The following is a 24,987-nucleotide window of genomic DNA, read 5'->3' as shown; positions in this document are numbered from 1 at the left end:
TGAGAAGGCTGCTTAAGAATCGAATGTTTTTGTTGCTTGATGTTCACTGTTAACATTTAGCTGGGAAATGAAATGTTAATATAACCATAAAATTCAGCTTGTGACACCAAGACAGATACACCGTCTAAAGCAGTAGTTATGATTAGTTATCACAGTCACTTGGTTATACATTATCACAGGAATGTTAAATGCTTTCTTTTAAGTTTCCAAGATACGACTATTTCCTCTGTATTTGTCCCCCTTAGTCCCTGTTCAACCTGCTGGAGTTTCAGAGGCTAGTACTCCACTACTCTCCCCCGGCCAGAGTCCATGACCTGCCTCGCAACCTCAAGGTGAGGCCCCTACCCATACATCTGACAGGTCTCTCACTAGGGAGTACTTGAACTGAGATGGTGGCGTTTCTTGATGATTTCTTGATCATCAGATCAGCAGGTCATCTCTTTTAGAAGCCGCATACTGCCAAATTGATGTATATTTCGCCGCAGAAACCCCTTTGAAAAGATTTTGTGCAAGGGACTCTCATAACAGAAGACTTTTTTTCTTTAAACTATTAAGGCCAGGAAAGCATCTGTGTCACTTTAGATTTGAACCACTTTAATCATTATTTTATACTTTGGCTATTCAGAAATAGCAAATATACGTACAAGCTCATAGCGCGTTTCTTCAGTGCCACGCTATACAAGCTTGGAGCTACAAGCACTTGTAACACGGTGAAATGCATGCTGGGAGGGACACAGATTAATGTATGTGTCACAGTTTTCAGTGCAACATTCCCCACCGCACCTCCCCTTTTAGAATTACACAGCGTCTCGCAGCAGAGCTACATGGGGAACATTTCTGGGGGGTACGTGGTATCTTAAAACCAATTTCCGCCAGCATTAATTAATCCCTCGATAGCGTATCGCGCGTAACACTTACTTTGAAGAGCCAAATATCCGTAACCGGATGTTACATTGACAAACTGCTGTGTGTGGTGTCTTGACCGGTTGTTCTCTCGGTCGGTCGTGGATTTTGTGCCCAACCCAACTTCCCAAGATCATCCTTTAACAATTCCCTCCCAATCAATGTGATTTATTATATCGCATTAACCACACTGTACATAATTTTTCTGTTCATATAATATTAGAACGGGTGAGGCCCTAGTGTATATATAAAACAAAAAAAAAAATTCTCTTCTTTGCTTCTTCTGGGGGTCACTGGAACAAAATATTTTTTGATGGGGGTCATTATTATTATGGCCATATTTTGGAGATCCTTGAGATGAAAAGGGTTTACCACTGACAACATAAGCTTTTCAGAAAACTGTTAAGATTTAAAAGACATTTGTAGAATCAGCCAAAAAAAAAACTGAAAAAATAAGAAGAAAAAGCGGATCTAGGCCTAAAGCTTTTTTCAAATGGCTAAAAATAAAAACTCTTCCTCATTTGCTCTCCCTGTGGCTCTCGGAACCCCACTTGTAGAACCAGTACTGCACGGTGCTCAGCCCAAGTTCACATGGCTAAGCTGGTCTGCAGTGGCTAGCAGGATTAGCAAGCCGTTGAAGCTGTAACCCCACTAAAGCGTTGTGTGGTGCACTAGCATGAAATCAGCGTGGCATGTTTGTACCTACATCCAAACAGCTGTGAAATCTCTCCCTTAGGTCAGACTGTGCCCAGACAATCTACTCTATTCCCAGCTCCTAAGCTCACACCAGTGAAGTGTCTTTCTTTTTGTCATCAAAGTTTTTTAATGATTTTTCAATAAAGCATACAAAATTCACATGACTTACACAAAAGAAAAAGACAAGAAAAAACAAACAACAAAACACAACTAGCAGTCCAAAAGAAAGGAAAACCCCTGGACAACATCCCTCCACACTCTGTTGTTAACACTCGTGGTTATGTCATATGTAATGTATAAATACAAAATGTTACTACAACAATCCTTTGATATATAAATAAAAGTAGTCCCATATCTCATGGAACTTCCCTTTGACGTTATTCCTCCTTGCAATTGAGTATTCAAAGGATGCAGTTTCAGTCTTAAGTTGGGTCCAGTCTGTGATCCCTGGCGTAGCAGAGCTCTTCCAGTTTCTCAGTATCAACCTAGCTGCAGTAATAAGACCTGCAGTCACCAATGCATGTTGTGCCTTGGTGACCCCCTGTGGCAGCACCGTGCGATCTCCCAAGAGACATAACTTTGGGCATTCTGGTAGAATTAGCCCCATCCAGTCTCCAAGTTTCCCCAGTACCTCTTTCCAGAAAGGCACAACCACAGGACATTCCCAAAAGGCATGTAAAAATGTACCATTTTCCCCTTTACATTTCCAACACCGTTTGTCTTCCACCAAGCCCACCCTAAACAGTTTCACAGGGGTATAGTAGAATCTATGTATAATTTTGTAATGTGTAAATTTGCTTTTAATATTCCTAGTGGCCCACCCAACTTTGGAAATTATATTTGACCATTTCTCTTCACTTATTTCACATCCTAAATCCCTTTGCCATATTAATCTAAGATTTTCAGATTTGCACTTTGTAGTTCCATTATATTTTTGTAAATTATTGAAGCCCTATGCATTGTCGGTGGCCAGTCAAAAATTGTTTTCAACATATTAGGTTCCTCTATACCCCTGTTAAGGTTGAACACACTTCCAACACTACTTCTTAGTTGAAGATATTTCCAAAATTCACCCCTACCCATCACATTAAATTGATTCTCCAACTTCTGATATGACTTAAAAGTTGTATCCATATATAAATCATCAATTACACCTATGCCATTTCTTTGCCAAGGCTCCCAACAAAATGAATATTTACCTATCAAGATGTGTGGATTATCCCATATAGAAGAATATCCCTGTTTATATTGGGATTTCTGAAGTGTCTTTCTACTGGTGTGAAATGTTTTATGAGGCCGAGGCCCTTCCCCATCAGCACAGACAGTGTGAGCCTTTGGTGCAGGGCTATTGCATCTTTGTGCAGCTGAATTTATCCTGTACTGTTAACCTTCATATATTCTTTATTCATTGTGTATAAAGTGAAATATTTAAGGAGCTGTATGCATGTAGAAATTCAACTGCATAGTGCATACAGTACGTACATCACTATTATTATCCCATTTAGGCCTGAGGCCGATTCTAAAAACGCCTCTAAATCCTGACCTAAGGTTTCTGAAAAACTTCAAATATTTATATAGCAGCATCAAAAAATGTAGGCACGCTTCCTGGCTTTACTGAGCGTAGTCTAATTGATCATGTGTGTGGTTTCTCCAACCAGGAGCACAGGAACCTGCCCTTCATGCAGGAGCTGAGGAACCTTTTCTCCCTCATGGTGGGATCAAAGAGGAAGTACGTGGACCCCTCGAGTGCCGTGGAGATTCTCAAAGACGCCTTCAAGTCCAGCGAGTCACAGCAGGTCAGCACTATATCATCCTGCTCATTTTTGTACAATGCACAATTGCAAAAATGTTGAAAACATTCACATTGTTGAAATCACGTTGATTCATTGCTACGTTTGTGTCTTTTAAGACACAAACGTTTGTAAAATGCTCTTCAAACCAATGATCTAAAATGTGTTCATACATAATCAAGGTCTTCAAAGCAAAAATCTGTGTTAAAATATTTGAGACAAACACACACACACACCCACAACCAACACACACACACACTCTGAAAAACACCCTTTGCGTAGCCAGACGATCAGAGATGTCCGACTACCGATATGTCTGGTGATATCTAAATTAAATGTAGGGGCCTACAAACCTACATGTACTGCTTTCAGAACCAATACTGGTAACATCCCAATATGAAAGGCCACCTTAAAGTCTTTGCATTGGTTTGCAATGCTGTTTGTTTTTTAATTGAATTTCATTTAGAATCGTGGGATAGATCTTTAAGCTCTTATTGGACCTCCTACTTTTGGCACTTTTCACTTCTGTTACAGTTCTGTTAATTCAGCGCTTTAACTTCCATCGCCTATTAATGTTAATCCCCAGACTCACAACATCCCCCTGAACACTGCAAAAAGACAAATATTGTATTGAACACCACGGATTAGCCTCTGTATGCTAATATGTGCTAATGTAATGTTAATATGACAATTGCCCTCCCCCCAAAAAGCAATAATAGCTCTTGTCTCTTTGGAGGTTAAGTGAGGTCAGCCCTCTGGTCAGTGCATTCATCAGTCATGTCTCTCCACTGTGTATTATCACATTGAGGCATTGACCTGAATTACAGAATGCCCTTGATGTCTGCATTATGATGGAGTGGGTCTGGGTTACCAGGTTCTCCTTTTTGAAGTTCACCAATTTGTGAACTCTTGCCGTTGTCATTTACAAACCCCAGCGATTTCAGTTTTTAAGCTGACTGGTTAAAACCACTGCTTTCTTGGTTATAGCGCCCGCCGCCCATTAAACCCTGTCTCTGGCCTCAGGCCGTAAAATAGTTTAATTCTTCTAAAGCGTTGTGAGCTTGTTATAGGGCTGGTAAAATAAAATATATTTCCATTTGTGTTTTATTTTATTTTTATGTATCTATAAACTATAAAAATGGTCAAATAGAAACTTGATTCAAATCTTCAGTTTTCTTAATTGATTAGATAAACGAGTTTGACAATATATTGGTCAGGACATGAGTAATCGATTGTCTAAGTAAGGACTCTTCAAATTCAGAGTGTGTGTGTGTGTGTGTGTGTGTGTGTGTGTGTGTGTGTGTGTGTGTGTGTGTGTGTGTGTGTGTGTGTGTGTGTGTGTGTGTGTGTGTGTGTGTGTGTGTGTGTGTGTGTGTGTGTGTGTGTGTGTGTGTGTGTGTGTGTGTGTGTGTGTGTGTGTGTGTGTGTGTGTGTGTGTGTGTGTGTGTGTGTGTGTGTGTGTGTGTGTGTGTGTGTGTGTGTGTGTGTCACCCACCCAACAGCAGGATGTGAGTGAGTTCACCCACAAGCTGCTGGACTGGCTAGAGGACGCCTTCCAGATGAAGGCAGAGGAGGACAGGTAATCCCTCTATTTATAAGGATTAATAGGCATTATAGATAATGGACATAGAGGATGAAATGGGTGTGATTCACATGGCTCAGTCTGAGACAGAGATCAGAGAGGTCCTCCTTTAACCACATTTATTTTTTGGCTATTTTCTATCATTATTGTCCAATGAAGTCAGTGTATAGGGCTTAAGTGGTGGTTAGCAGCTGCTGTTTGTGTGTATTTGACCTATTCTTTGTTTTTGGCAGGGAGGGCGAGAAGCCAAAAAACCCCATGGTGGAACTGTTCTATGGCCGCTTCCTGGCTGTGGGCGTTCTAGAAGGTAGGCTGCTGAGATGTAATAACACGTTTTATAACTTATTTAATCTCTAAAAGGAAATAAAATTAGAGATGGCTAGCCAGAAAGGGAAGAGGGAGATTAAGGCCTTGCCTGGCCTCGATGCAGCAGCCAGAATGCAAGCAAGTCCTTGCCCCCGGTAATGAAAGGTGACCTTGTTTTAATGAGATGGAGTCCATGTATAAAAGAGAGAGGGTCGGCCACATTGATCCTGGAGGACCTTGACGGCTGATTGACATTGCACTTATTATGCATGACAATACTGGCCTAGAGCCACCAAAAAGCTGGGCCAGCGGACGCTTCTGCTCATAAAATGACCTTAATGCCTCATCTGCATGTCCGCTAACAACCCATCCTCGTCGCGTTCTTTTCTTTTTTTTCTTTTTACTTCTAGTCAATGCTGTGTCGTTGTGCTGCTCCTGCAGACAGAGTGCTGTGCTGCTGCTGTTAAACGGTTATGATGAGTGACTGATTGCTGAACAGCTTAGATGCAAATTAATATGAAATGGCTCATATATTACATTAACCCATTCTGACCTGAGATCAGATTCATACGAGGTTTCCACTGGACACACACTGGTCTGATTAACCCATTCTGACCTGAGATCAGATTTAAAAAATGTCAGTCGTTCTTCGATTTTTCAAAAATAGCAGACCTACAAGCTCGTAGCGCGCCACTCTGTGGCGCGCTACGAGCTTGTAGATCTGCTATTTTTCAATAGCCAAAGCATAACATAATGCTAACACCAAAACGGGTGCCCGTTCAGAATGGGTTAAGCCTGAGTTATACTTAGTTGCTCTCTCTCTCTCGTGCGATCATCATGGGCTAAAAATTATAAAATCATTAATGTAATCCTGGGTTCTACACTTCCTCTGCCAACCAGGGGGGGGGGGGCAGCGGACTGGACTAATGCTTCCTTCTATGCATGAGGAGTCCAAGCTGCTTCTTTTCACCTGACAGGGGAAGGAACACGTTATTCCGACCATTTCCTTTCCCCTCCTTCCCATTAGATGCCCCGGCTGGCCAGGGGAAGGTAGTTTAGGATTACTGCATGTTTTTTGTGAGGGTACCTACCCTAGGGGACACGGGGAGAACATGCAAACTCCACACAGGAAGGCACTTTCACCAACCCCACCTCGGGTATGGGCACTAATGATGTGGAGGAGAGAACACGCCGCCAGCACCCACAGCGTCCCCAACAGGAATCAAACCCAGGATCTTCTAGCTTTGAGGCGACAGCACTACCGACTGTGCCACCGTGCCCCCCTAACTAATGATTTTAAACATCATACTGTATCTAATCATGAGACCATACTGTATCTAATCATGAAACAAAATAAAAAGGTGTAAGCAAGAAAAATATGATGCCATAACCAAAACAAAAACATTTAGTTTGTTGCTTGTGTGCATTTGTACGTGTTCTTTTATACTGTGCATTTGTGTACAAGCTCTTCTGTGTGATATTCTCCAGGTAAGAAGTTTGAGAACACAGAGATGTTCGGACAGTACCCGCTGCAGGTGAACGGGTTTAAGGACCTCCACGAGTGTCTCGAGGCGGCCATGATTGAGGGCGAGATCGAGTCCTTACACTCAGCGGAGAACTCTGCCAAGTCTGGACAGGAGGTCAGTACCAAGGATGCGTTATGCTCCGTGAACTTCAAGACCCCAGAAAATTAAACATTGGCAAAGAGGTACTGTGGGTTGATGGGATCAGGCGCCATCATAGCACACATTGGAGAACAAAGACAAAATACCTGACATTCAGTGAGTTTAATGTGATTTTGTTACATAGAGGAATGAATTGCAAATGACAACATTTAAATTTGCCCACTGAAGAGACTGAGGTTGAACAGTTTGGGAATCGTCTATAACCCTCTCTCCATAAGAGTTGACCTGGTTTGTGACACCTTGCTAGTCTAGCATTGACCTCTGTTTAGCTTCAGCCCAGATTAGGCCGTCTCCCAGGAGCAGAGAACAGCTAATTACCAGGTTTGTACACAGACATGGCCTCTGGCCAGGACCCAATTACAATTTACAGGTTGGTAGAAATGGAGAAAGGACAAGAGAAAGAACAAGTCATGGAATGAAAACAGATGAAAGAAAGAATCTGGCAAGGGGTAGTGTCATAGATTTATATATAAACTAGAGGGCGGACAGCCCCCACCCCCACTATTTTCTCGATTATGAAACCAACATTATGACAAATCAAATTGATCAAATGGGGAAAGTAGCCTATCTGCATGAGGAAACAAGTAGACCTTTGTGGAGATCTTGTACAGCCTCCGTTGCGTTGAGTGGTAATGTTTGATGTGACCGGGCCGTGTATCATGTCTGTGATTAGAGGGGCACTTTTTCCTTGTTTTTCTCTTGCACTGACTTTTATCCCTGTCTTGGGATTTTTTTGCTTTAACCCCTACTATAATGTGTGGCTGTTTATGTGTATTTATCTCAGTCATAATACCATCATTAAATGTTCTTTCTTTCAGCACTGGTTCAGTGAACTCCCTCCCGTTTTGACCTTTGAACTGTCCAGATTTGAATTCAACCAGACACTGGGGAGGCCGGAGAAGATCCACAACAAGCTTGAGTTCCCCTCCATGCTGTATATGGACAGGTGAAGGAGACAGTGTTGGCATCACTCATCAAAATATAATAAGCCAACATTACGTTGTTGCCTTGGTGTCTCTATGTTAGGCATGTCATTATAGGTGAAAATGTATAATAAAAAAGTGAAAAGAAGAAGACAATAGCTGATCTAGAAGCTCACAAAGCGTTACGTTGTGACCTGTTATGTGACCTTATTTATATGAGTGGTGTTTAAATTATATTTACTAGACTGAGGCCTACTCGGGAACGAGTAGGCCAAATGATTGCCCCACCTTGTTCTGCAGTCTATGGTCTAATGACTCTAGTCTATCTATAATAAATAAAATGCTCCCCTGGTGTGTGTGTGGTCAGGTACATGGACAGGAACAGGGAGACCACCAGGATCAAGAGAGAGGAGATCAGGAGGCTAAAAGAGCATTTGACTCTGCTCCAACAGCGACTGGAAAGGTACAACACCTGTGTACTTAGTCAAAGTCAACAAAACTTCACATGTAGTCATGGGACTGATTTCTCATTCTGTAGGTGTGCCCTACTGTTGCTTGCTCACTTTTTCCAGACTTATTCTCTGTCTCTAATCTCTATTTTATCTCAACCTCTCCTTTTCTACTATTCTCTCTCAGATATCTAAGCTATGGCTCAGGCCCCAAGAGGTTTCCTCTGGCAGATGTCCTCCAATATGCCATGGAGTTTGCCTCCAGTAAGCCTGTGTGCACCTCCCCTGTGGAGGACATAGACATATCAGCGCCTCCCGGTGGCACAACAGGGCAGCAGCTTCCCCCACCAAGGCAAGTTGCAAAAAATGTACATTACCTCCTTCCACTGCTGCTCCTTTCTTCTCTCCTTGTTTCAGAAGTGCAGTATGTGGAAGAAAGCAGAAGGAAGTATAAGTTAGTCAGAACCATACTATTTAAAAGCTGCCAAGTGATCATTAAGAGTGCCAGTGTGTGATGTGTGTGTGTACATGATTGTGTTTTAATTTTAAGTTCTACACCACCTCTGGTTCCCACAGCACAGCAGAGCAGGGCTCTACAGTTCCTCCAGAGGGTTCAGCCGGGGCTCAGGGCATGGCGACGGGCCAATTGAGAGTGCCCATTCACAAGCCGTTCACGCAGTCCCGGCTTCCCCCAGATCTGCCCATGCACCCTGCCCCACGTAACATCACCGAAGATGAGCTGAAGGTGCTGGAGGGCTGTCTACACCGCTGGAGGAGTGAGGTGGAGAATGACACCCGTGGTACGACCTTCCTTGTCCCTTTAAATAACGGTTTATCACTGCTGGTGTTAACCTAAATGACTGTACTACTCGGTGCATGCCAGTGTCTATTCACAGCTTAATTTACATTTTCACCAAATTCATTAAATTACTAAACTGCATGTCATGGATGTTAGCATTTAGTTCATAAATGTCTTTCCAGCTAGAAATAATTTGCACTGGAATGCATTACAATGAACGATAACATAAATTGATTTTCATCCAATGCCTTCCTCAAAAATCAAACAGATCAATAGTGTGCTTTGGAGAATGGTCAGCGATAATGTCACTTACACTGAGTCATAGTCAATGGTCTAAACATACCAGATCACTGGGATGGTCTTTTAGATAAGGGAACGCCTTCTACTATATGAAATTAAATTGATGATATAAGTATCTCTGTATTTGTTTATACAGAGCTAGGGTGAGTTTACCAGGATGTACTTCCATTACTGACAACGTAAAACTACTCAATCAGATAATGTATGAATGATAATAATAATGATAAGATAATGTATGAATGCAGGAGGCAGGGCAGATTGTTTTTCTGTTCAAACAGCAATTTCTAAAATGTATCTAACATTTTGTATTGATGAGAATGCCAGATTATAACATGGGTACTGTTTTACCACATTATTAATTTTTTTTATAATTGCCTGTTGCCCTGTCTTTACATATGGTTTATAAGACCACATGATTTATATTACTGTTTTTATCATTACAGATCTGCAGGGCAGCATATCCAGAATCCACAGAACGATTGAAATGATGTACTCTGACAAGTCCATGATGCAGGTGTGTGTGTGTGTGCATTTTCCATGTAAACTGTAAAGTAAGTGGTTGCATTATGAACTAAACTAAACATGTCAAGCTCTTTCTCATGGCTGTGGTTCCATGCAGGTTCCATACCGGTTGCACGCAGTCCTGGTCCACGAGGGCCAGGCCAACGCGGGCCACTACTGGGCCTACATTTACGACCCACACCAGCGGCGCTGGATGAAGTACAACGACATCTCTGTTACCAAGTCATCCTGGGAGGAGCTGGTCCGGGACTCGTTCGGTGGTTATCGGAACGCCAGTGCCTACTGTCTCATGTACATCAATGACAAGAAGCCTTTTCTCATAGAAGGTACACACACACACACACACACACGCGCCTAAGCCAATGGGAGCAGCCTAAGCCAATGGGAGCCAGCCAATCGCGTACTACCCTTTCCAAGGACCCGAAAGAACGACGGAATCCGCTGAAGATACCATGCGAGCGACAAGTAGCTAGCTGCTAATGTTATGAGCTAACTGCATGGACAGCAGCAAAGCCAAAGTCTTTCACCTGGCAAATATTTCGCCTATATTTATTTCTTCTTTTTTTATGGAGGGACAGACAGTAGGCTGACAGGAAGTGGGGAGAGAGATGGGGGGAAGACATGCAGTAAAGGCCGGGATCGGGAGTCGAACCCACGGCACACTGCCAGACTGGATTACCAGCCACGGTGCCTGGACCGCTGAGCCATGAGCCAGCAGTTTTTAGAATCGTAATATCTCAGATTCTTCTTTTTGGCTCAAAATTTACTTCCTGACTCTCGTTTTCCCAGTGAAACGGCTTTTAATTCAAACGAAAGGTCTCGCCGTATTAAATGACTGGCTGGCGGCCCTGGAGTAGACAATTCAGACACCAGATAGGGGTATTGGCAGTAAATTAGTTAATGAATCAAAATACAGTATTATTTTAAGATTTTCCACCTCAAGAGCAGTCTTTAGTTTTTCGCTTTATTGAACAATATTATACAAAATGTTACTTAGCACTTGAGTGGCCACAAATAGGCCTTTGTTTGACCATCTGTTCCATCTGTGTCCAATGTGTCTTTGCAGAGGAGTTTGATAAAGAGACGGGTCAGATGTTGAGTGGCTTGGATAAGCTTCCCCCTGACCTGAAGCAGTACGTGAAGGAGGATAACCACCTCTTTGACAAGGAGATGCAGGAGTGGGACATCCTGCAGGCCCGCAAGGCCCAACAGGAGAAGCTGGCCCTGGCCACTGCAGCTGCCTTGGCCTCATCCAGTGCCTGCATCACCTCCGCCTCCCCACAGCCCATGAGCATCGAGTCTAGTCCTCCAGACAACTCAGGTTAGGGTCACAATATTGAAGGCACCGACCAAGGAAAGCCCAGCAGAATGCATAATTAGCAATCAATGGTTGGTAGGTGCATTTCCCTATGAAGATGTGTGGTGTAGAGGAGAAAAAGGAGTGGGCCTACTATGGGCCCCCCGAGTGGCAAAGTGTGTTTAACGTCATCTAATACAATCAGATGGGACTTGTCTGTTTGGATCTATGGGCTGTCAAGGCCAGAAAGTCGTTTTTTGCCACTCAGGTAGGCGTTCCCGCATAACTTCCGGGTATGATGATGATGTCCCGCGCATACCCTCTATACAAGCTCACAGCGCGTCACTTCATGCCGCGCTGCGTACTTGTACATCTGCTATTTTTGAACATTTTTTAAAAATCTTGAAAGTGTGAGAAGTGAGAACTACCGAATTAGAAGGCATTTGTCGAATTGGCCTCGGGACTTTATAATGGGTTAAGTGTTTAAGATTCTGGTTGTATTAGACATCCTTTTTCTCCCTGTGCTGTCCAGTTCCCCATCAGGACCCTGAGTACATGGAGCAGCCATGTCCTACCAGTGACTCCAAACAGCTGCAGGAGGACGTGGAGAGGGCTGTCTCCATGGCTGCTTCTGAGTTAGAGGAGAGGAGCCCTGAGGCACTGCTGAATGCTGTAAACACACACACACACACACACACACACACACACACACACACACACACACACACACACACACACACACACACACACACACACACACACACACTTGCATTCATCATGCATCACTCCTCAGACTGTCCTTGTCAGTCTGTTGACATTAGTGCCCAATGTGTTTATCTTTGTCTCATCCCTTTTTTCTCCCAAATGCTTTATTGTGAGGGTGTGTGACCTTAAATCTTGTGGAAGCAAAAACGTTTTGTAGTCACTGAAGCATTCTCCTTCCTTCTCAACTGCATGTTCTAATCTATCCATGACTAATTGAAACATTGTTTATGTCATAGGGCTAAAGAATTCTACTAGTCAAAAGGGTATATATTCAAAGTTTAGGGACACAACTCATGTTGGCTTGCTAAAATAGCGACACTCTTGCCTGCTCACTCGGAATGAGTTATAACCAGTCAATGGAATTAGTCTCTTACTGCATGGTAAATGGTAAATGGTGCATTTATATAGCGCCTTTATCCAAGGCGCTTTACAGAGATTGTGCATTACATTCACCCATTCATACACCGATGCACCAACTAGCACATCGGGAGCAATTAGGTGTTCAGTGTCTTGCTCAAGGACACTTCGACAGTAACTCTGGGGGAGCCCGGGTTCGAACTGGCAACCTTACGGTTACCATCCAGGCACTCTACCCCTGAGCCACCGCCGCCCCGTAACAAGTGCATGCAACTCAGTTGAGGAAACGTCAACCAATGATACATTTTAAAGGGAAGACCATCTGATGGGCAATAAATTATCACAATGTGCTGCATTAACCCTAGCGTCCCGATTGTGGGAATAAATACTGTAGGTGAACATTCTTAAAAAAGAGCAGATCTACAACCTCATACGTGTTGCATTGTGAGCGTGTAAATTGGCTATATATTTTCTTTTACAAAGATTTGGTGTAGAGGGAAAAAGTAAGGGACCAAGTGTACACGCAATCACGCATGGGGGGACCTCAGTCAATGAAGTATAGGGTTTAATTGGTTAAAAATGACTGTACTACTACTACTACTCATGTACCCAACTGTGAATTTTCCACCGCTTTTCTATCTGTCCCTTCCGTTCTTTTCACAGTCTCTTCCCTGCCCCTTTCCCCCCCAGCCTGAGTTTCAGGCCTCTTCCACCCCTCCTCCTGCCCCCACAGTGGAGGATGAGTCCCCCACCCAGCGCACCGTAGAGGTGGCTATTCCTCATGTGGGAACCTTTGTCATTGAGTCAGAGGAAGGGGGGTACGATGATGAGGTAGCACTCGCTCCGCCAGATCCTTGCTCCTTCGTAGGGCTAAGTCTGTGCCTGTTGGATGTGGTGTAAGAACACCAGTGCTCCTTTCTTATGGCTGTTGGAATGACTTTTATTTAATTTTTTCATGCCTGAGAAAAGCCCACCACGTTTTGCCGATTTAGGTCAGGGTTAGTCTGAGCCGTGCGTCACCCCAGGTTAAAGGCCAGTGTTTCTAGACCAGTCTGGAATGGGAAGGGCTTGTTTGACTTGAAAACTCCCCTGTGAAATGCCAGTCCCAGCCCGGCATCTTGCTACAGAAGCATCCTTCTATGTTTTCATTTACACACTTCAGAGGAGTGACCTACAGCTCAACCGCCATCAAAATGAACACGGTTAACATGCTAGTGACGTGAAGAATGTGAAATGGTAACTGATGTTCATTCAAATTCTGATGTATCTGGCATTGCACTGTGCTCTTGATTTCATGAAGATGGGTCATTTGGACTGGTGTGACGTTAGTTTTGAATCCGTGTTTACAGTGTGGATTGGATTGGCTTTTGTTTGTCATAATGCGCACTACAAATTGTTGTCTTGGCTTTTGGAGGTTGGTATTTTATTTTAAAGATTGTGCCTTTACACTGGCTGATTCACATAGATTTGTGACCCTAACCAATGCATGGACTGCGGAATGACGAATGGTGTTCTCTGCTGTAGTGCTTCATGACAGATAACATAGTGTTTTGGCCTTGCTCGGTGCATCTCGAGGATGTATTGTCATGTTTAACGTGGTTCCACCTTCTGGGCAGGCGATGATGACCCCAATCATGCAGGGTATTATTATGGCCATTGGCAAATCCAGCAGTGTGTTTGAAAAGAGTGGGCCAGAGGCAGCCTTCTTTAAGGTACATCCCATGTCTCTTTCTTCTTCATCTGTCCATCCTCACCTTCTTTGATGTGTCACCCTTCATTTGTCTGCCGCCTTCTCCTTTCTCTACTTCTGTCAGTGAAGAGTAGAACTGTAAAACTGTCAGCGTGCCCCATTTTCTAGTAATCGCAAGGAAAGCAAAGTATTCATTTTTCTTTAAAGGGATGGGGGGATTGTGATGACATTTAGTTTCCCGTTAGATCTATGTGATTGGCCAAAGATTGTGCTCTTGTGGCTGATGCAGCTTTAAAAAAAAGTGTCTCTAATGGGGATCTTTTAATGAACATAAACAATGAAAGAAATTAAAATTGAAATGATCTGCGTGACTACATTTGCACTTGAATAGAAGAAGAATGTTTGTTTGCATAACATTCCTTCACGGTGAATGAAGAATCCAAAACTAAGAAAATACTTGATGAATTGAAGTAAATAGTTCGTTGTTACTGGCACTGCAATAGCGATTCCTACAGGTTGGTTGAGATGGGTGTTCAGCAGCATGTGGAACTGGGAGTACTCACTCTGTTGAAACTCTGTTGATACACCCTCCCCAGACCAACATGTTAGCAGCAACAGGGGCTGAGTTGTAGTTCAGTGTTTGACGTGAATTGGGGAGAAAAAAGAAAAATACATAAACATTAAACAAACAAAAATTAAAAACACTAAAACAACCTTCCAGCTGACTGTTTTGCTTACATACCATGAACAGTGAGTAAAGGAAACCCGGAAGTATGCAGACTTAGGCTGTGTCCACCAAAGCATTTATTCCCACCTAAAAACGCTTCCAAATCCCAGAGTTGAAAATATTGTAACCCTTGGCAAGCAGATAAAGATTGTGCAGGAGGATGCTACACGCACACCAGTAGTGGTGCCGGTCCACGGTAGAACAATCTAAATGTGAAGTCTTGAAAAGACAACGGTGGCCGCACACACTCGCACATACAGATGCCACGCGTGAACGTTCCTAACAAAACAATTTAAATAATAATAATGCACTCAGGCCAGGGAATAAAGCTTTGGTGGACACATAGCCTTAAAAGTAACCGACCTATAGAATGTCATGCCACTGATCATATACAGTAAACATCCATACTGTCTCAATCCTCAGTGATCCTCAGCCTCTTTCTTTCCTTGTGTGGCCAGGCCATTAAGGTGGAGTACACCCGTCTCCTGAGGTTTGCCCAGGAGGACACACCTCCAGAGAACGACTACCGACTGCAGCACGTCATCGTCTACTTCATCCAAAACCAGGCCCCTAAAAAGATCCTGGAGAGGACTTTGCTCATGCAGTTTGCGGACAGGAACCTGGCCTTTGATGAGAGGTAGGGCGCATCACTTGAGTTGATCTGCCGCATCATGTGTTGTGTTGTGACTGTGTCGAAGCATCGCCAGCAGAGGGTAGCAGAGCCCATGACTAGATGCCACTCTCCTTGTTGGCTCACTGGCAGGCAGCTCCCTGCAGCTTGATAGAGTCTCATCAGGCCAGTCTATTTTTTGCAGCAAAACAAATAAATAGTGTTGTCTCCCGCTCTGCACAAACGCATAATAATAATAAAGGTACTCTCTTGGTAATGTCAGCTGATGCATATAATTATCTAGCTTCTAGGTTTAGGTTTATCTAGGTTCCCCATATTAATGTACTGTAAATGCTCCTCTTGATGACATCTAAAAACTTTTCAACTGGGCTTGTTGGCCTCAATCCATATTCATGAGTCAAAAATTGATTTCTCCCCTCTCTATTTTGAGCCAGGGTAATTAGATTTATGTGTGCTCGTGGCCTCAATAGGAACCTCAGGAGGAGCATTTCACTCCTCCGCTCAGCACTAAAGAGTGATTCATTAGGCTACGTTGAGGCCTAGGTGCAGGCTGGAGCATTTCACCCTCCCGGAGCATTTCACAATGACTCACCATCTCAACACTGACACTTCTCTCCTTCCTCACCAGGTGTAAGAGCATTATGAATGTGGCACGTGCCAAACTGGACCTCATTAAGCCAGAGGAGATCAACATGGATGAATATGAGGTCAGGACGTTGCAATCTATAAAGCATAATAATCTTCACTCCTTCACAGACCCTCAAAGAGATGTTATTTACATGCTATCCTGTCTGTTTTTCCAATCTTTGCAGTTGTCATGAAATAACCTGATCATAGATGAGAAACTGCCTTTTCACATTCTTTTCTAGCCACTCCGTAGAGCTGGCTTTCAATAGCTTCTGTTTGGTTCTTTTATCAGATGTGGCATCAGGAATACAGGAATTTCCGCGAGACAACTATCCATATGGTGATTGGCTTGGAGCTGTTCCAGAAAACTAAGTATGGTGACACCTTGTTACTCCTTGTGTAATTCCACAATCCCCGCCAAAACAACGTAGCCTACGTTCATTGTCGGGAAGCGACACTGCCAAAATACGTAGGCTATTTTAATTCAGTTGTATAAATGTGTTTGATCCGATCTAGTGGAAAGGCTACTCACATTAGCATAAGACTGGACTGTGCCATCTTCATTGCTCGTGCACACACACACTTTCAGTCCCTTTAGACTCCAAATCTCCATCCCAGGCGGCATTTCTGGTCAAAACAACGCTTATTGTACGGAGTCTAGCGGTCGCAGTAATGGCGCCGGCTGGCCTGTACTTCTCATCAGCTAGTGAAACATCAACAACCGCTCCGACAACAAACACACCATTAAGTTGACAGTTAACATCCGGTCGCTGCGTTTTGGATCTTCAAAATTAGGGTTGAACGGGGCGATATCCTGGCATATAGTAATCATTCTTTAATTAATCCTGGAGGGGATTGTGTTAATACAAGTTTGCATCATCCAAGCCTATCTGTGGTTTTGATTTGCTTAAATAGCCTGTAGTATTTATTCAAAAGGTTACAGCCTAATCTTAAATAGTTTTACTGTAATCTTCATTTTAGCCAATGAATCCAGTACCACACCAATGTTTGAGTATTCTACCCTGTTTATCATCCTGTCCAGTTATGTGGAGGCCCTGATGTACCTGATCTACTCTTACCAGTACAACAGGGATCTGCTGGCCAAGGGCTCCTACAGAGGTCATGACGAGGGACTCCTTGGTTATTACCGTCGACAGTGTTTGTTGGTGAGTCTGAAAATAATCACTGCTCTGTTACACACACATAATTTAGTTAAATTAATGCTTTAGTTCATTAATCATTACCAATACGGAACACACAAGCATAAATGAGCTAGTGAACTGAAGAAGAATTCAATTTCAATTACATTTGTAAACGGATTGCATCGTCTACAATTAAAATAACTGATTGCAGCACTTTCCAGACTCATTGAAAGGAGAAACCACTTTGTTCAACAGTTCTTCATGTGACCCTGAATGCCTTTTGATGTCAAACTCCCCCTCTCTCCCCTCTGTGAGACTTCCTCAGCTATGCCAAGCAACTGAGCCAATGAGTCCGAGCACCAAAAACCTTTCTCCCTCATGACTAGAGCTCTGTGCTTTTGAAGAGATAATTATATTGGCTTCCCGACGGTTTACAAACGATTCAACTGAACTTTTTCTCTTTCCCTCCTCCCCCCCACATTCTCATAATGTCTTCTCAACAAAGCCTCATTTTCATTGCGGTCCTGCTCCGGGCTGTTCTTATGTATTAACGGTCATTAACGGTATTAAGGGTATTTCTGTGTGATCACTGATCAGCCTGAAAATGGTCTGTAGCTGCACTGGGTAACCTTACCAGCATTGTTCTCATAATGTAATCATTGGGAGTGGGAATAGGAAGCAGGAGGCCCAGGTCCTAACACAAACATTAAGTGCCATTGACAATGAATGGAGAATTTACGTCATATGTGGACGAGCAAATCGGCTTTTCTAAACACAGTGCAGTGTTTTAATTCAGCTTGGGGCTTATATATATATATATACAGTATTAGGGATGTGCCGATGAGACATTTTGGCCGATATCGATATCCGATAATTAGTGTGGTCAACCAGACTATAGTTATTGTCACACTTTTTTATTGTTCTTCCGGAGTAACCTACCTAACTTCTGCTGTGATTGGCCGAGCTTTGCATAATGTTTGTAGTAGCTAATTGGCTGTTGTTGGTTACGTAACCAATCTATGTTTTACAATCGTTTATATAGACATAAAATCCCTTGCAGGGGAAAAAGACCAAACTATTCAAGCGTTATGCGTTATGTGTGGCAACCACACCTTTTAAAAAATTGAGACTTTTCTAGTTAATTGATGTTATGGCCGATAACCGATATTACCGATGTCGATATGATCTCATTCTGTATTTGAAAAATCACACCCGGACGATTTGCGCAGTAACAAACACAGACAAAACAAACATTAAACTCTGTTCATTGTTAAGGCCGTTTCAGCGGATGTGGTCCCGTAAAATTATTGTGCGCATGCTCGTTTCATGCAGGTGGGTGGCAAGAGCTGGATTGTGGTCCGCTGATCCAAGCGAGAACGCCCGTGTCACTCGCTCCTTGTCTGAAACAGCTTTTAGTCTGTAATTCTTTGGAAGGGGCTCAAAGAGGTGTTTTCTACGACGAGGTCAGAGAGTTTGGCTGTGACAGCAAAAGGTGGCTTCAGCCAAGAGCTGGGTGTAATTGTCTGTCTAGTGTGCAATGTGCATCAGTCCAAGTATGTCAGTGTATACTTGGTTCTGTAGGACATGTTTTTTTTAAATATATATATATATATATATATGACTTGGTCATAAGACATGGAGGAGTCACAAATTGGTACTTGATAATAAACATATGAGTTGGACATAAGGCATAGAGAGGAATCATACAGAAACTATAATACGCACATCACTTCGTGGAGGCGCTGGGTTCAAAAAGTAACATATGTCAGTGACATCTTGAGTTTGACCAGATGAAGAGCCTAGGCTCGAAACGTTGTCAATAAATTCATCTTTTGGAGCATATGAGTGTGTGGGTTCCCTTCTCTTTTCATAGAGAGGAATCACACATTAAGCAATCTACCCTGATTAATGCCATCAATACCTGCCAGTCCTGCCTCTACAGGGTATTGTGTTTACTATGTTACAGTATTTAGGTTTCTTGTGTAATGAATCAAAATCAGTTTATTTGACAAGAATGTAACAACTGACCCATATATTTGTACATTTAAGTAGTCAGGACAACATTCACTCATGTCGCTTCAAATGTCACTCAAGGGAAAGAGTATTTACTGTATATGTAGCAGTTTATGGCCAACATAACATGAGTTAAGCAGTACATTATAGGCCCAGGCCGTAGCGTAACGGTCTGGGCACCGGACTGGTAATCCAGTCGCAGTGTGCCGCGGGTTCGACTCCCGGACCCGACACGGCCTTTACTGCATGTCATCCCCCCATCTCTCTCCCGTTTCCTGTCAGCCTACTGTCTGTCCCTTCAAAAATCAATAAAAGGCGTAAGCCGCAAAAAAATATCTTAAAAAAAAAAAAAAAAAAAAAAAAAGCAGTACATTATAATAGTTGTACTAGGATTAAATGGCATGAAATTAATTACAGTATGAGCCATGTGTAGCATAAAGGCAGTTCCTGTGTTGTAGACGTGATTAGAAATGAGTGATGGAGTGCCATAGTAATTTAATTTGTCGCCTGTGTATTTCAACCGGCAGAAACTTAATGAGCAAGCAGCAGCCATGTTTGAATCAGGGGAGGAGCCGGAGGTGACCACAGGGCTGGGCATCATGAATGAGCTGGTGGTGCCCTGCATCCCTCTGCTGCTGGTCCATGATGTTGAGAGGGACCTGCTGGCAATGGAAGACATGAGGAACCGCTGGTGCTCCTACCTGGGCCAGGAGATGGAATGTAAGTTTTTGTGAGGAATTTGTATATCGATATTTGATAAACACTTTAAGTTAAATAGATTAGCATTATTGTCACCAAAGAACTGGCATAGCAAATTAAATGATAGTTTTCCAAATTTGTGGGCAGAGAGTTGGCTGCCATTATGTGAACCAACGAATGATTCCCTATGTTTTGCTGCCTTTGTGCCCGGATAAACTAGTGTCTCCTAGGCTGAAAATTCTACCACATCATCGATAACAACCATTTCTTGCTGAGCGTAGGCCAGAGCGTAGGGCGAATTTTTGCTCAGAACAGGTTATTTTGGTTGCCAATTTCCTGCCTGCTAGTAGGCTATAGTAGTAGGCTGCTAGGCTACATTTTCCAGCCTCACTGTGGAGACAAATACCATTTGTAGATAATAGATTGTAAATATTTAAATAAAAACTGTATGCTTTGGGTGTCGGATGACAAAATAACATAAACTTGATACCCTAACTTATGCTTCCATTGTAGCCTTGCAGTGCGTTAACTGTCGGAGATATCAAATAATTAAATACACGCTGTATGGTTTCTTTGATTTGGGTGTCAGCTGACAAAATAACATAACCTTCAGCAACATTCCCAAACACATGTATGCTCTGCTCTCTACCTGTCCTCAAATGAGCATGACAGTGTAATCAAAATAATAATGGTCAGATCGCATACAGACAGATAATTTATTTACTGTGGAGAGAACACATGTTTGACTGATCACTCGTCACTCTCGTGGTGTTTTTCCCCCTCCCTGGTTCCATAAGGATATGTCCACATGTCTTCTCGTCAAGTAAGATGTAAACATTAAGAACTGTTTTGACGTGAGGGGAGGGTTATCAGAACACCTGAACATTTTTTAACGGCGAATAATAATAATACCACTGTCAATCCAGAGCCATAGAGTAGAAGAGTTGTGACAATTCAAAGATAGGAGAGATGGAAGATGGTGTACTGCAGTGACAGTGCACACACCAGCGTCACTGACAAGCAAACTTACGAACTACAGACTGGCAGCCAAGTAGCCTAGCATCCTACTAGCCTACATGTAGGCAGGACAATGGCTCCCAAATAAGCCAAAATCATACAGAACGCATCACTACGCCCTCCCCCGATGTTTCACAAATTTTGTTTGTTTCACATGGTGAGTTGCACACAGTTCAGAGAAGTGTGGCTCTTTAGCTTGCGCTCATTCTTTCTTTAGCGCAATTACCCTCTCTATCCTTTATCACCCCTTCCTAACCAAGGGCAAACCGAGATCGGGTATGTCATATATTAAAATAGGATTTCTGTATATTGGAGTTTTGGATGCCAGTCCTAAGGAATGTAGCTATTGAAGTTAATACTTTATTTTCACAAAATAATATTATACATTTTATAATTATTTATAATAATTATTTTATAATTTATTTTATTTTTATACCGGTAATCTTTGTTTCTGTTCACGTTTAGTCATGTCACAGAGAAAATATTTAGCTTGTGTTTGTTGTGATTATACACGGGCAAAATGAGAAAACTATATCTTCTCTCCTTTCAATGACAGCCAACCTCCAGGAGAAGCTAACAGACTTCCTCCCCAAGTTATTGGACTGTTCAATCGAAATCAAAAGCTTCCACGACCCTCCCAAGTTGCCCACCTTCTCCACTCTCGAGCTGTGCGAACGCTTCAGTCACATCATGGCTGCACTCGGCAGGGTGCCCTCCGACGGAAGATGAGCTAGGTGGAGCATCAAGCCCTTGTATCTCAGCCCCAGCCCTGGGCAATAAATACAAAACAAACACACAACAAAATCCATGGACCTCTCTTTTAACCCATGCCTTCCTTATAAACCAGGGGTCATTTGCTTATAGCTGTCACTCCTCTGTTTCTCTTTTGCTGCTATAGGTTATCATTATAAATATTATTTCAGTTTTATTTTAAGCAAATCACAACCAAGAGGAAGGATGAGAACTTCTGAGGGGACACAAGTAATGAAGAAGAAAAGAAAAGAAACGCAATCCTGCAGTGATTGGAAGCCAAGCACATTCTGCTTCAGCTTTGTAAAACAAGGTTGAGGGTTTTTGTAGGCTTTTAAGTTTTTTAATTTTTCTTATTGTTGTTGCTGTTTGGTTTATGCCCCCACTCCCCACATAAGCCCTTTCTCAAGCACCGGCCCTTCTCTTTCTGAAAAGGATCACCTTGCTGCTCTGCCATCAGTTTGGTACAGTATTACACAGTTTTGTTTTGTTTTGTTTTTCTAAGGAAGTGAGGTAATGAGAGTCTTGAGGATTTCAGCGACTCTTAAGTATCTCAAATGGGTCTCATGTCTCTGTGGACTGCACCAGAATGAGAGTTTTTTTTTGAGTGCTGTGGCTTGTTAATAAATTGAGAGAATAAAGTTTTATTTATGGCCCTTTTAGGCCAACTAAACAGTTGTTTTGTCTGCTGTCCGGTTTAGTTTTTGTATTATTGGAACAAAACCTATGTAAAATTGTAAATATGCACCATTGCACTCACTTTTAAGATTTGCACTTAACAGTATTTCATCTTGGCGTGGCCCTTGTAGAACAATACATTCAGACAATGTATGTTGTCTTGTCTGTCATGGAGATGGTGTGCAAATCATACATGCAAGATAGAGTAGCAGATCATTTCAAATTCAAATGTGTAAAAACCTAGGTTGGCTTTTCCATAAACAATTTTTTTACTGTATACATTTTGGCTAACTCTGCCCCAACATTCAGAAAGAATTTCATAATTAACATTCTGTGATGTTGGGAGTGGAAGGCATACTGGTAAACTCACCTATCATCCATATATATATACATTTATTTATTTACCAATATCATTAGCAACCTCCCCACTGATTACATGATTCTTCATATGTGGACAGCTACTTTTCCCTCTGTTATGGGGAAATGTACTCATTCACGTCCTTTCCATGAGTCCAATTGACTTTTCAATTGGAGACAATGTTGCACCAGAGTGCCTTAAACCTCAAGTTGTACTTCATTATTAGTACTGTCATTTGATGCATGCACTCGCTCATTATTGCAGACAAACGTAAAAGCAAAGATTTGGTGGTGTTTTTTTTGCCTGCCCCTCATGGAGCTGGACCCAACAACTGGAAACTCACCAGTGCAGTACCATGAGAACCTCATTCCGTATGATGATGAGCTCTTGAGGTTTAGGTGAAATCTATATACCAAAACTGGAGGCATAGAATTCTCTGCTAGCTCAGCAGAGCAAAAACACTAAAGGCCTCAGTTTGTCTCTGTAGATTAAATATAACATCGCTAATGGCTACTGACCAGAAATCTAATTATTTGATTGTTCACCTGGGTTTCTTACCACACCAATAGGACTACATGGTGACATGATCTTACTGTAATATTGCATGCATGCTCAGTCAACCTACCCTGTATAAATAAAGGTTACCGTAGTACAACAATGATTCTGCCAGTGGTACAAGACCATGGTCACCATTTCAAGATGTCACCTATGGGAGTCGGGTGGTAAAAAAGACAACCAAAGATGATTAATTGTATTGAAAGGTAATAAAAGGTGTTCTGAATCTATAGGTGTGGCAGCAATCACTTCAGCGTGTGGGCCAAATTCCGATGTTCATGTGAGCTTGTGAAGCAAAGTAATGCAGTCCCAGGATTCAGTATGGACTGCTGCTGTATCTGCAAGTATTTGGTTGATGGCTAGTAGCAAAATGCTATTTCAGGTTTCAATTGAGCAATGAATAACCATCTAAATCCATACTAATTATCCATAATGTATAAATTATGGATTATTTTCGGGGAGGGGTCAGGATAAATTATGGACAATTATGGACATCTTCGATGTTTAGATGCTCATTGGCCTCCTGAAGAATGCCCTGGGTGGATGTTTTGTTTCATTTGCACAAGATTTGGTATCTTTCAACCTGGTGAAGAGCTTATCAGACTGAATGCACTATCCTGCTGCAATGCTACCGAAACAACAAACATCCCTGAGGGCAAATTAGCACACCAAAATTGGGGTCGGCTGTAAAAAAAGGCCATGCACATATTTCCCTTTGCATTTGTCTTTGCCTTCTGTACATTATTTAGGGGCTCAAATATCGCCCAACTGTTGGCCAGATGGCTCCCCTTCCATAGAGGGTGGGTATGCACATTAGTTTTCTTCCTGCCATGCAGTGCCGGTTGGTGTGGGTCCATACGTTTCCACTAGTTCTGACCTGCTGAGGGCCTTCACCCCGCTCCCTATAGACTTACTACACAGGTTCTTGTCATTAGTGCACAGGATGAGAGCGTGCTCTGGGTAGAGACTCTTGTACTGCTGGCAGCAAAGCAGAACTTGGTCATCATTCTTTATCAGATACTGCAGGCAGTACTGCAGAACCCGGTGGTAAACATTGTTGTTCCGACCTCGGTCATCATTTTTCTTAGCAGTCAGGTCGTGGAAACTCTGAAATGCCTGTTGTATTGACTGGCTCCAAACGCCTGGCTTCTGGTTCTTCAGACATATGTATATGAAGCGTACAGCATCAACAGCCCGGTGAGCCAGCTTCCTCCCGTTCTTCCGCCAGTCCAGCTCCTGGAGCACCACCCAGGGGATCAGTATCACAGGGACGCCCATGGTTCCAAGGCCATGAGACGTGATACTCTTCACATAGTCCAGGTGACTGAGGAGGATGTTGGTGTCAAGAACGAGGATTACACCTTGTTGTGACGGTCCTTTAACAGGCTGATAATCTGTGGCACCCTTCACGGATAGGTCTGTGGATAGATTTGTAGATAATGTTCCATCGTTGGATGATAAATTCATTGAGGTGAGATCTTTACTGCTCTTCCCTGCATTCAACAAACCCATGCTGTCCTTAGAGCTAGCCCCGTGCAGCTCCTCAGCTATCTGCATATCACAGTAGTTGTCATGGACTCGTGTTTCATTATGTACACTACGAGTGTGTGAGGACTTGGCCGTCTGGGGCATTTGTGGGACATTCCTTTGTTTTGAAGTGAGATGCTGTGATTCATCTGAGGTAGTGGGATTGGATGTGGTGCAAGGATTCTTTGTTGCCTTTTTT

General features: G+C 42.7%; 1 protein-coding gene across 8 annotated transcripts in view; it reads left to right on the top strand.

Moving 5' to 3' along the window:
- usp25 (ubiquitin specific peptidase 25) overlaps positions 1-22,348 on the top strand; it is a 29,310-nt gene extending 6,962 nt beyond the window's left edge. The window contains exons 6-26 of one of the 8 annotated variants that reach the window (XM_083778904.1): positions 246-332; positions 3,258-3,395; positions 4,895-4,968; positions 5,205-5,278; positions 6,766-6,917; positions 7,781-7,908; positions 8,253-8,348; positions 8,522-8,686; positions 8,911-9,134; positions 9,877-9,947; positions 10,053-10,281; positions 11,022-11,276; positions 11,785-11,924; positions 13,038-13,205; positions 13,991-14,086; positions 15,250-15,428; positions 16,051-16,129; positions 16,342-16,421; positions 17,092-17,215; positions 19,732-19,924; positions 21,477-22,348. In XM_083778904.1, coding sequence (XP_083635030.1) covers positions 246-332; positions 3,258-3,395; positions 4,895-4,968; positions 5,205-5,278; positions 6,766-6,917; positions 7,781-7,908; positions 8,253-8,348; positions 8,522-8,686; positions 8,911-9,134; positions 9,877-9,947; positions 10,053-10,281; positions 11,022-11,276; positions 11,785-11,924; positions 13,038-13,205; positions 13,991-14,086; positions 15,250-15,428; positions 16,051-16,129; positions 16,342-16,421; positions 17,092-17,215; positions 19,732-19,924; positions 21,477-21,649 — 2,925 coding nt within the window. In that variant the 3' untranslated portion in view covers positions 21,650-22,348. Of the gene's footprint in view, positions 1-245; positions 333-3,257; positions 3,396-4,891; positions 4,969-5,204; positions 5,279-6,765; positions 6,918-7,780; positions 7,909-8,252; positions 8,349-8,521; positions 8,687-8,910; positions 9,135-9,876; positions 9,948-10,052; positions 10,282-11,021; positions 11,277-11,784; positions 11,925-13,037; positions 13,206-13,990; positions 14,087-15,249; positions 15,429-16,050; positions 16,130-16,341; positions 16,422-17,091; positions 17,216-19,731; positions 19,925-21,476 lie in introns of all 8 variants that reach the window. The other 7 variants (XM_083778905.1, XM_083778903.1, XM_083778909.1 and 4 more) reach the window with 7 other exon arrangements.
- Positions 22,349-24,987: the final 2,639 nt, after the last annotated feature.

The sequence above is a fragment of the Protomyctophum parallelum genome, assembly GCF_964188405.1.
Source record: "Protomyctophum parallelum genome assembly, chromosome: 1".
Lineage (NCBI taxonomy): Eukaryota > Metazoa > Chordata > Actinopteri > Myctophiformes > Myctophidae > Protomyctophum > Protomyctophum parallelum.
This window is presented reverse-complemented; position numbering and strand designations above follow the sequence as displayed.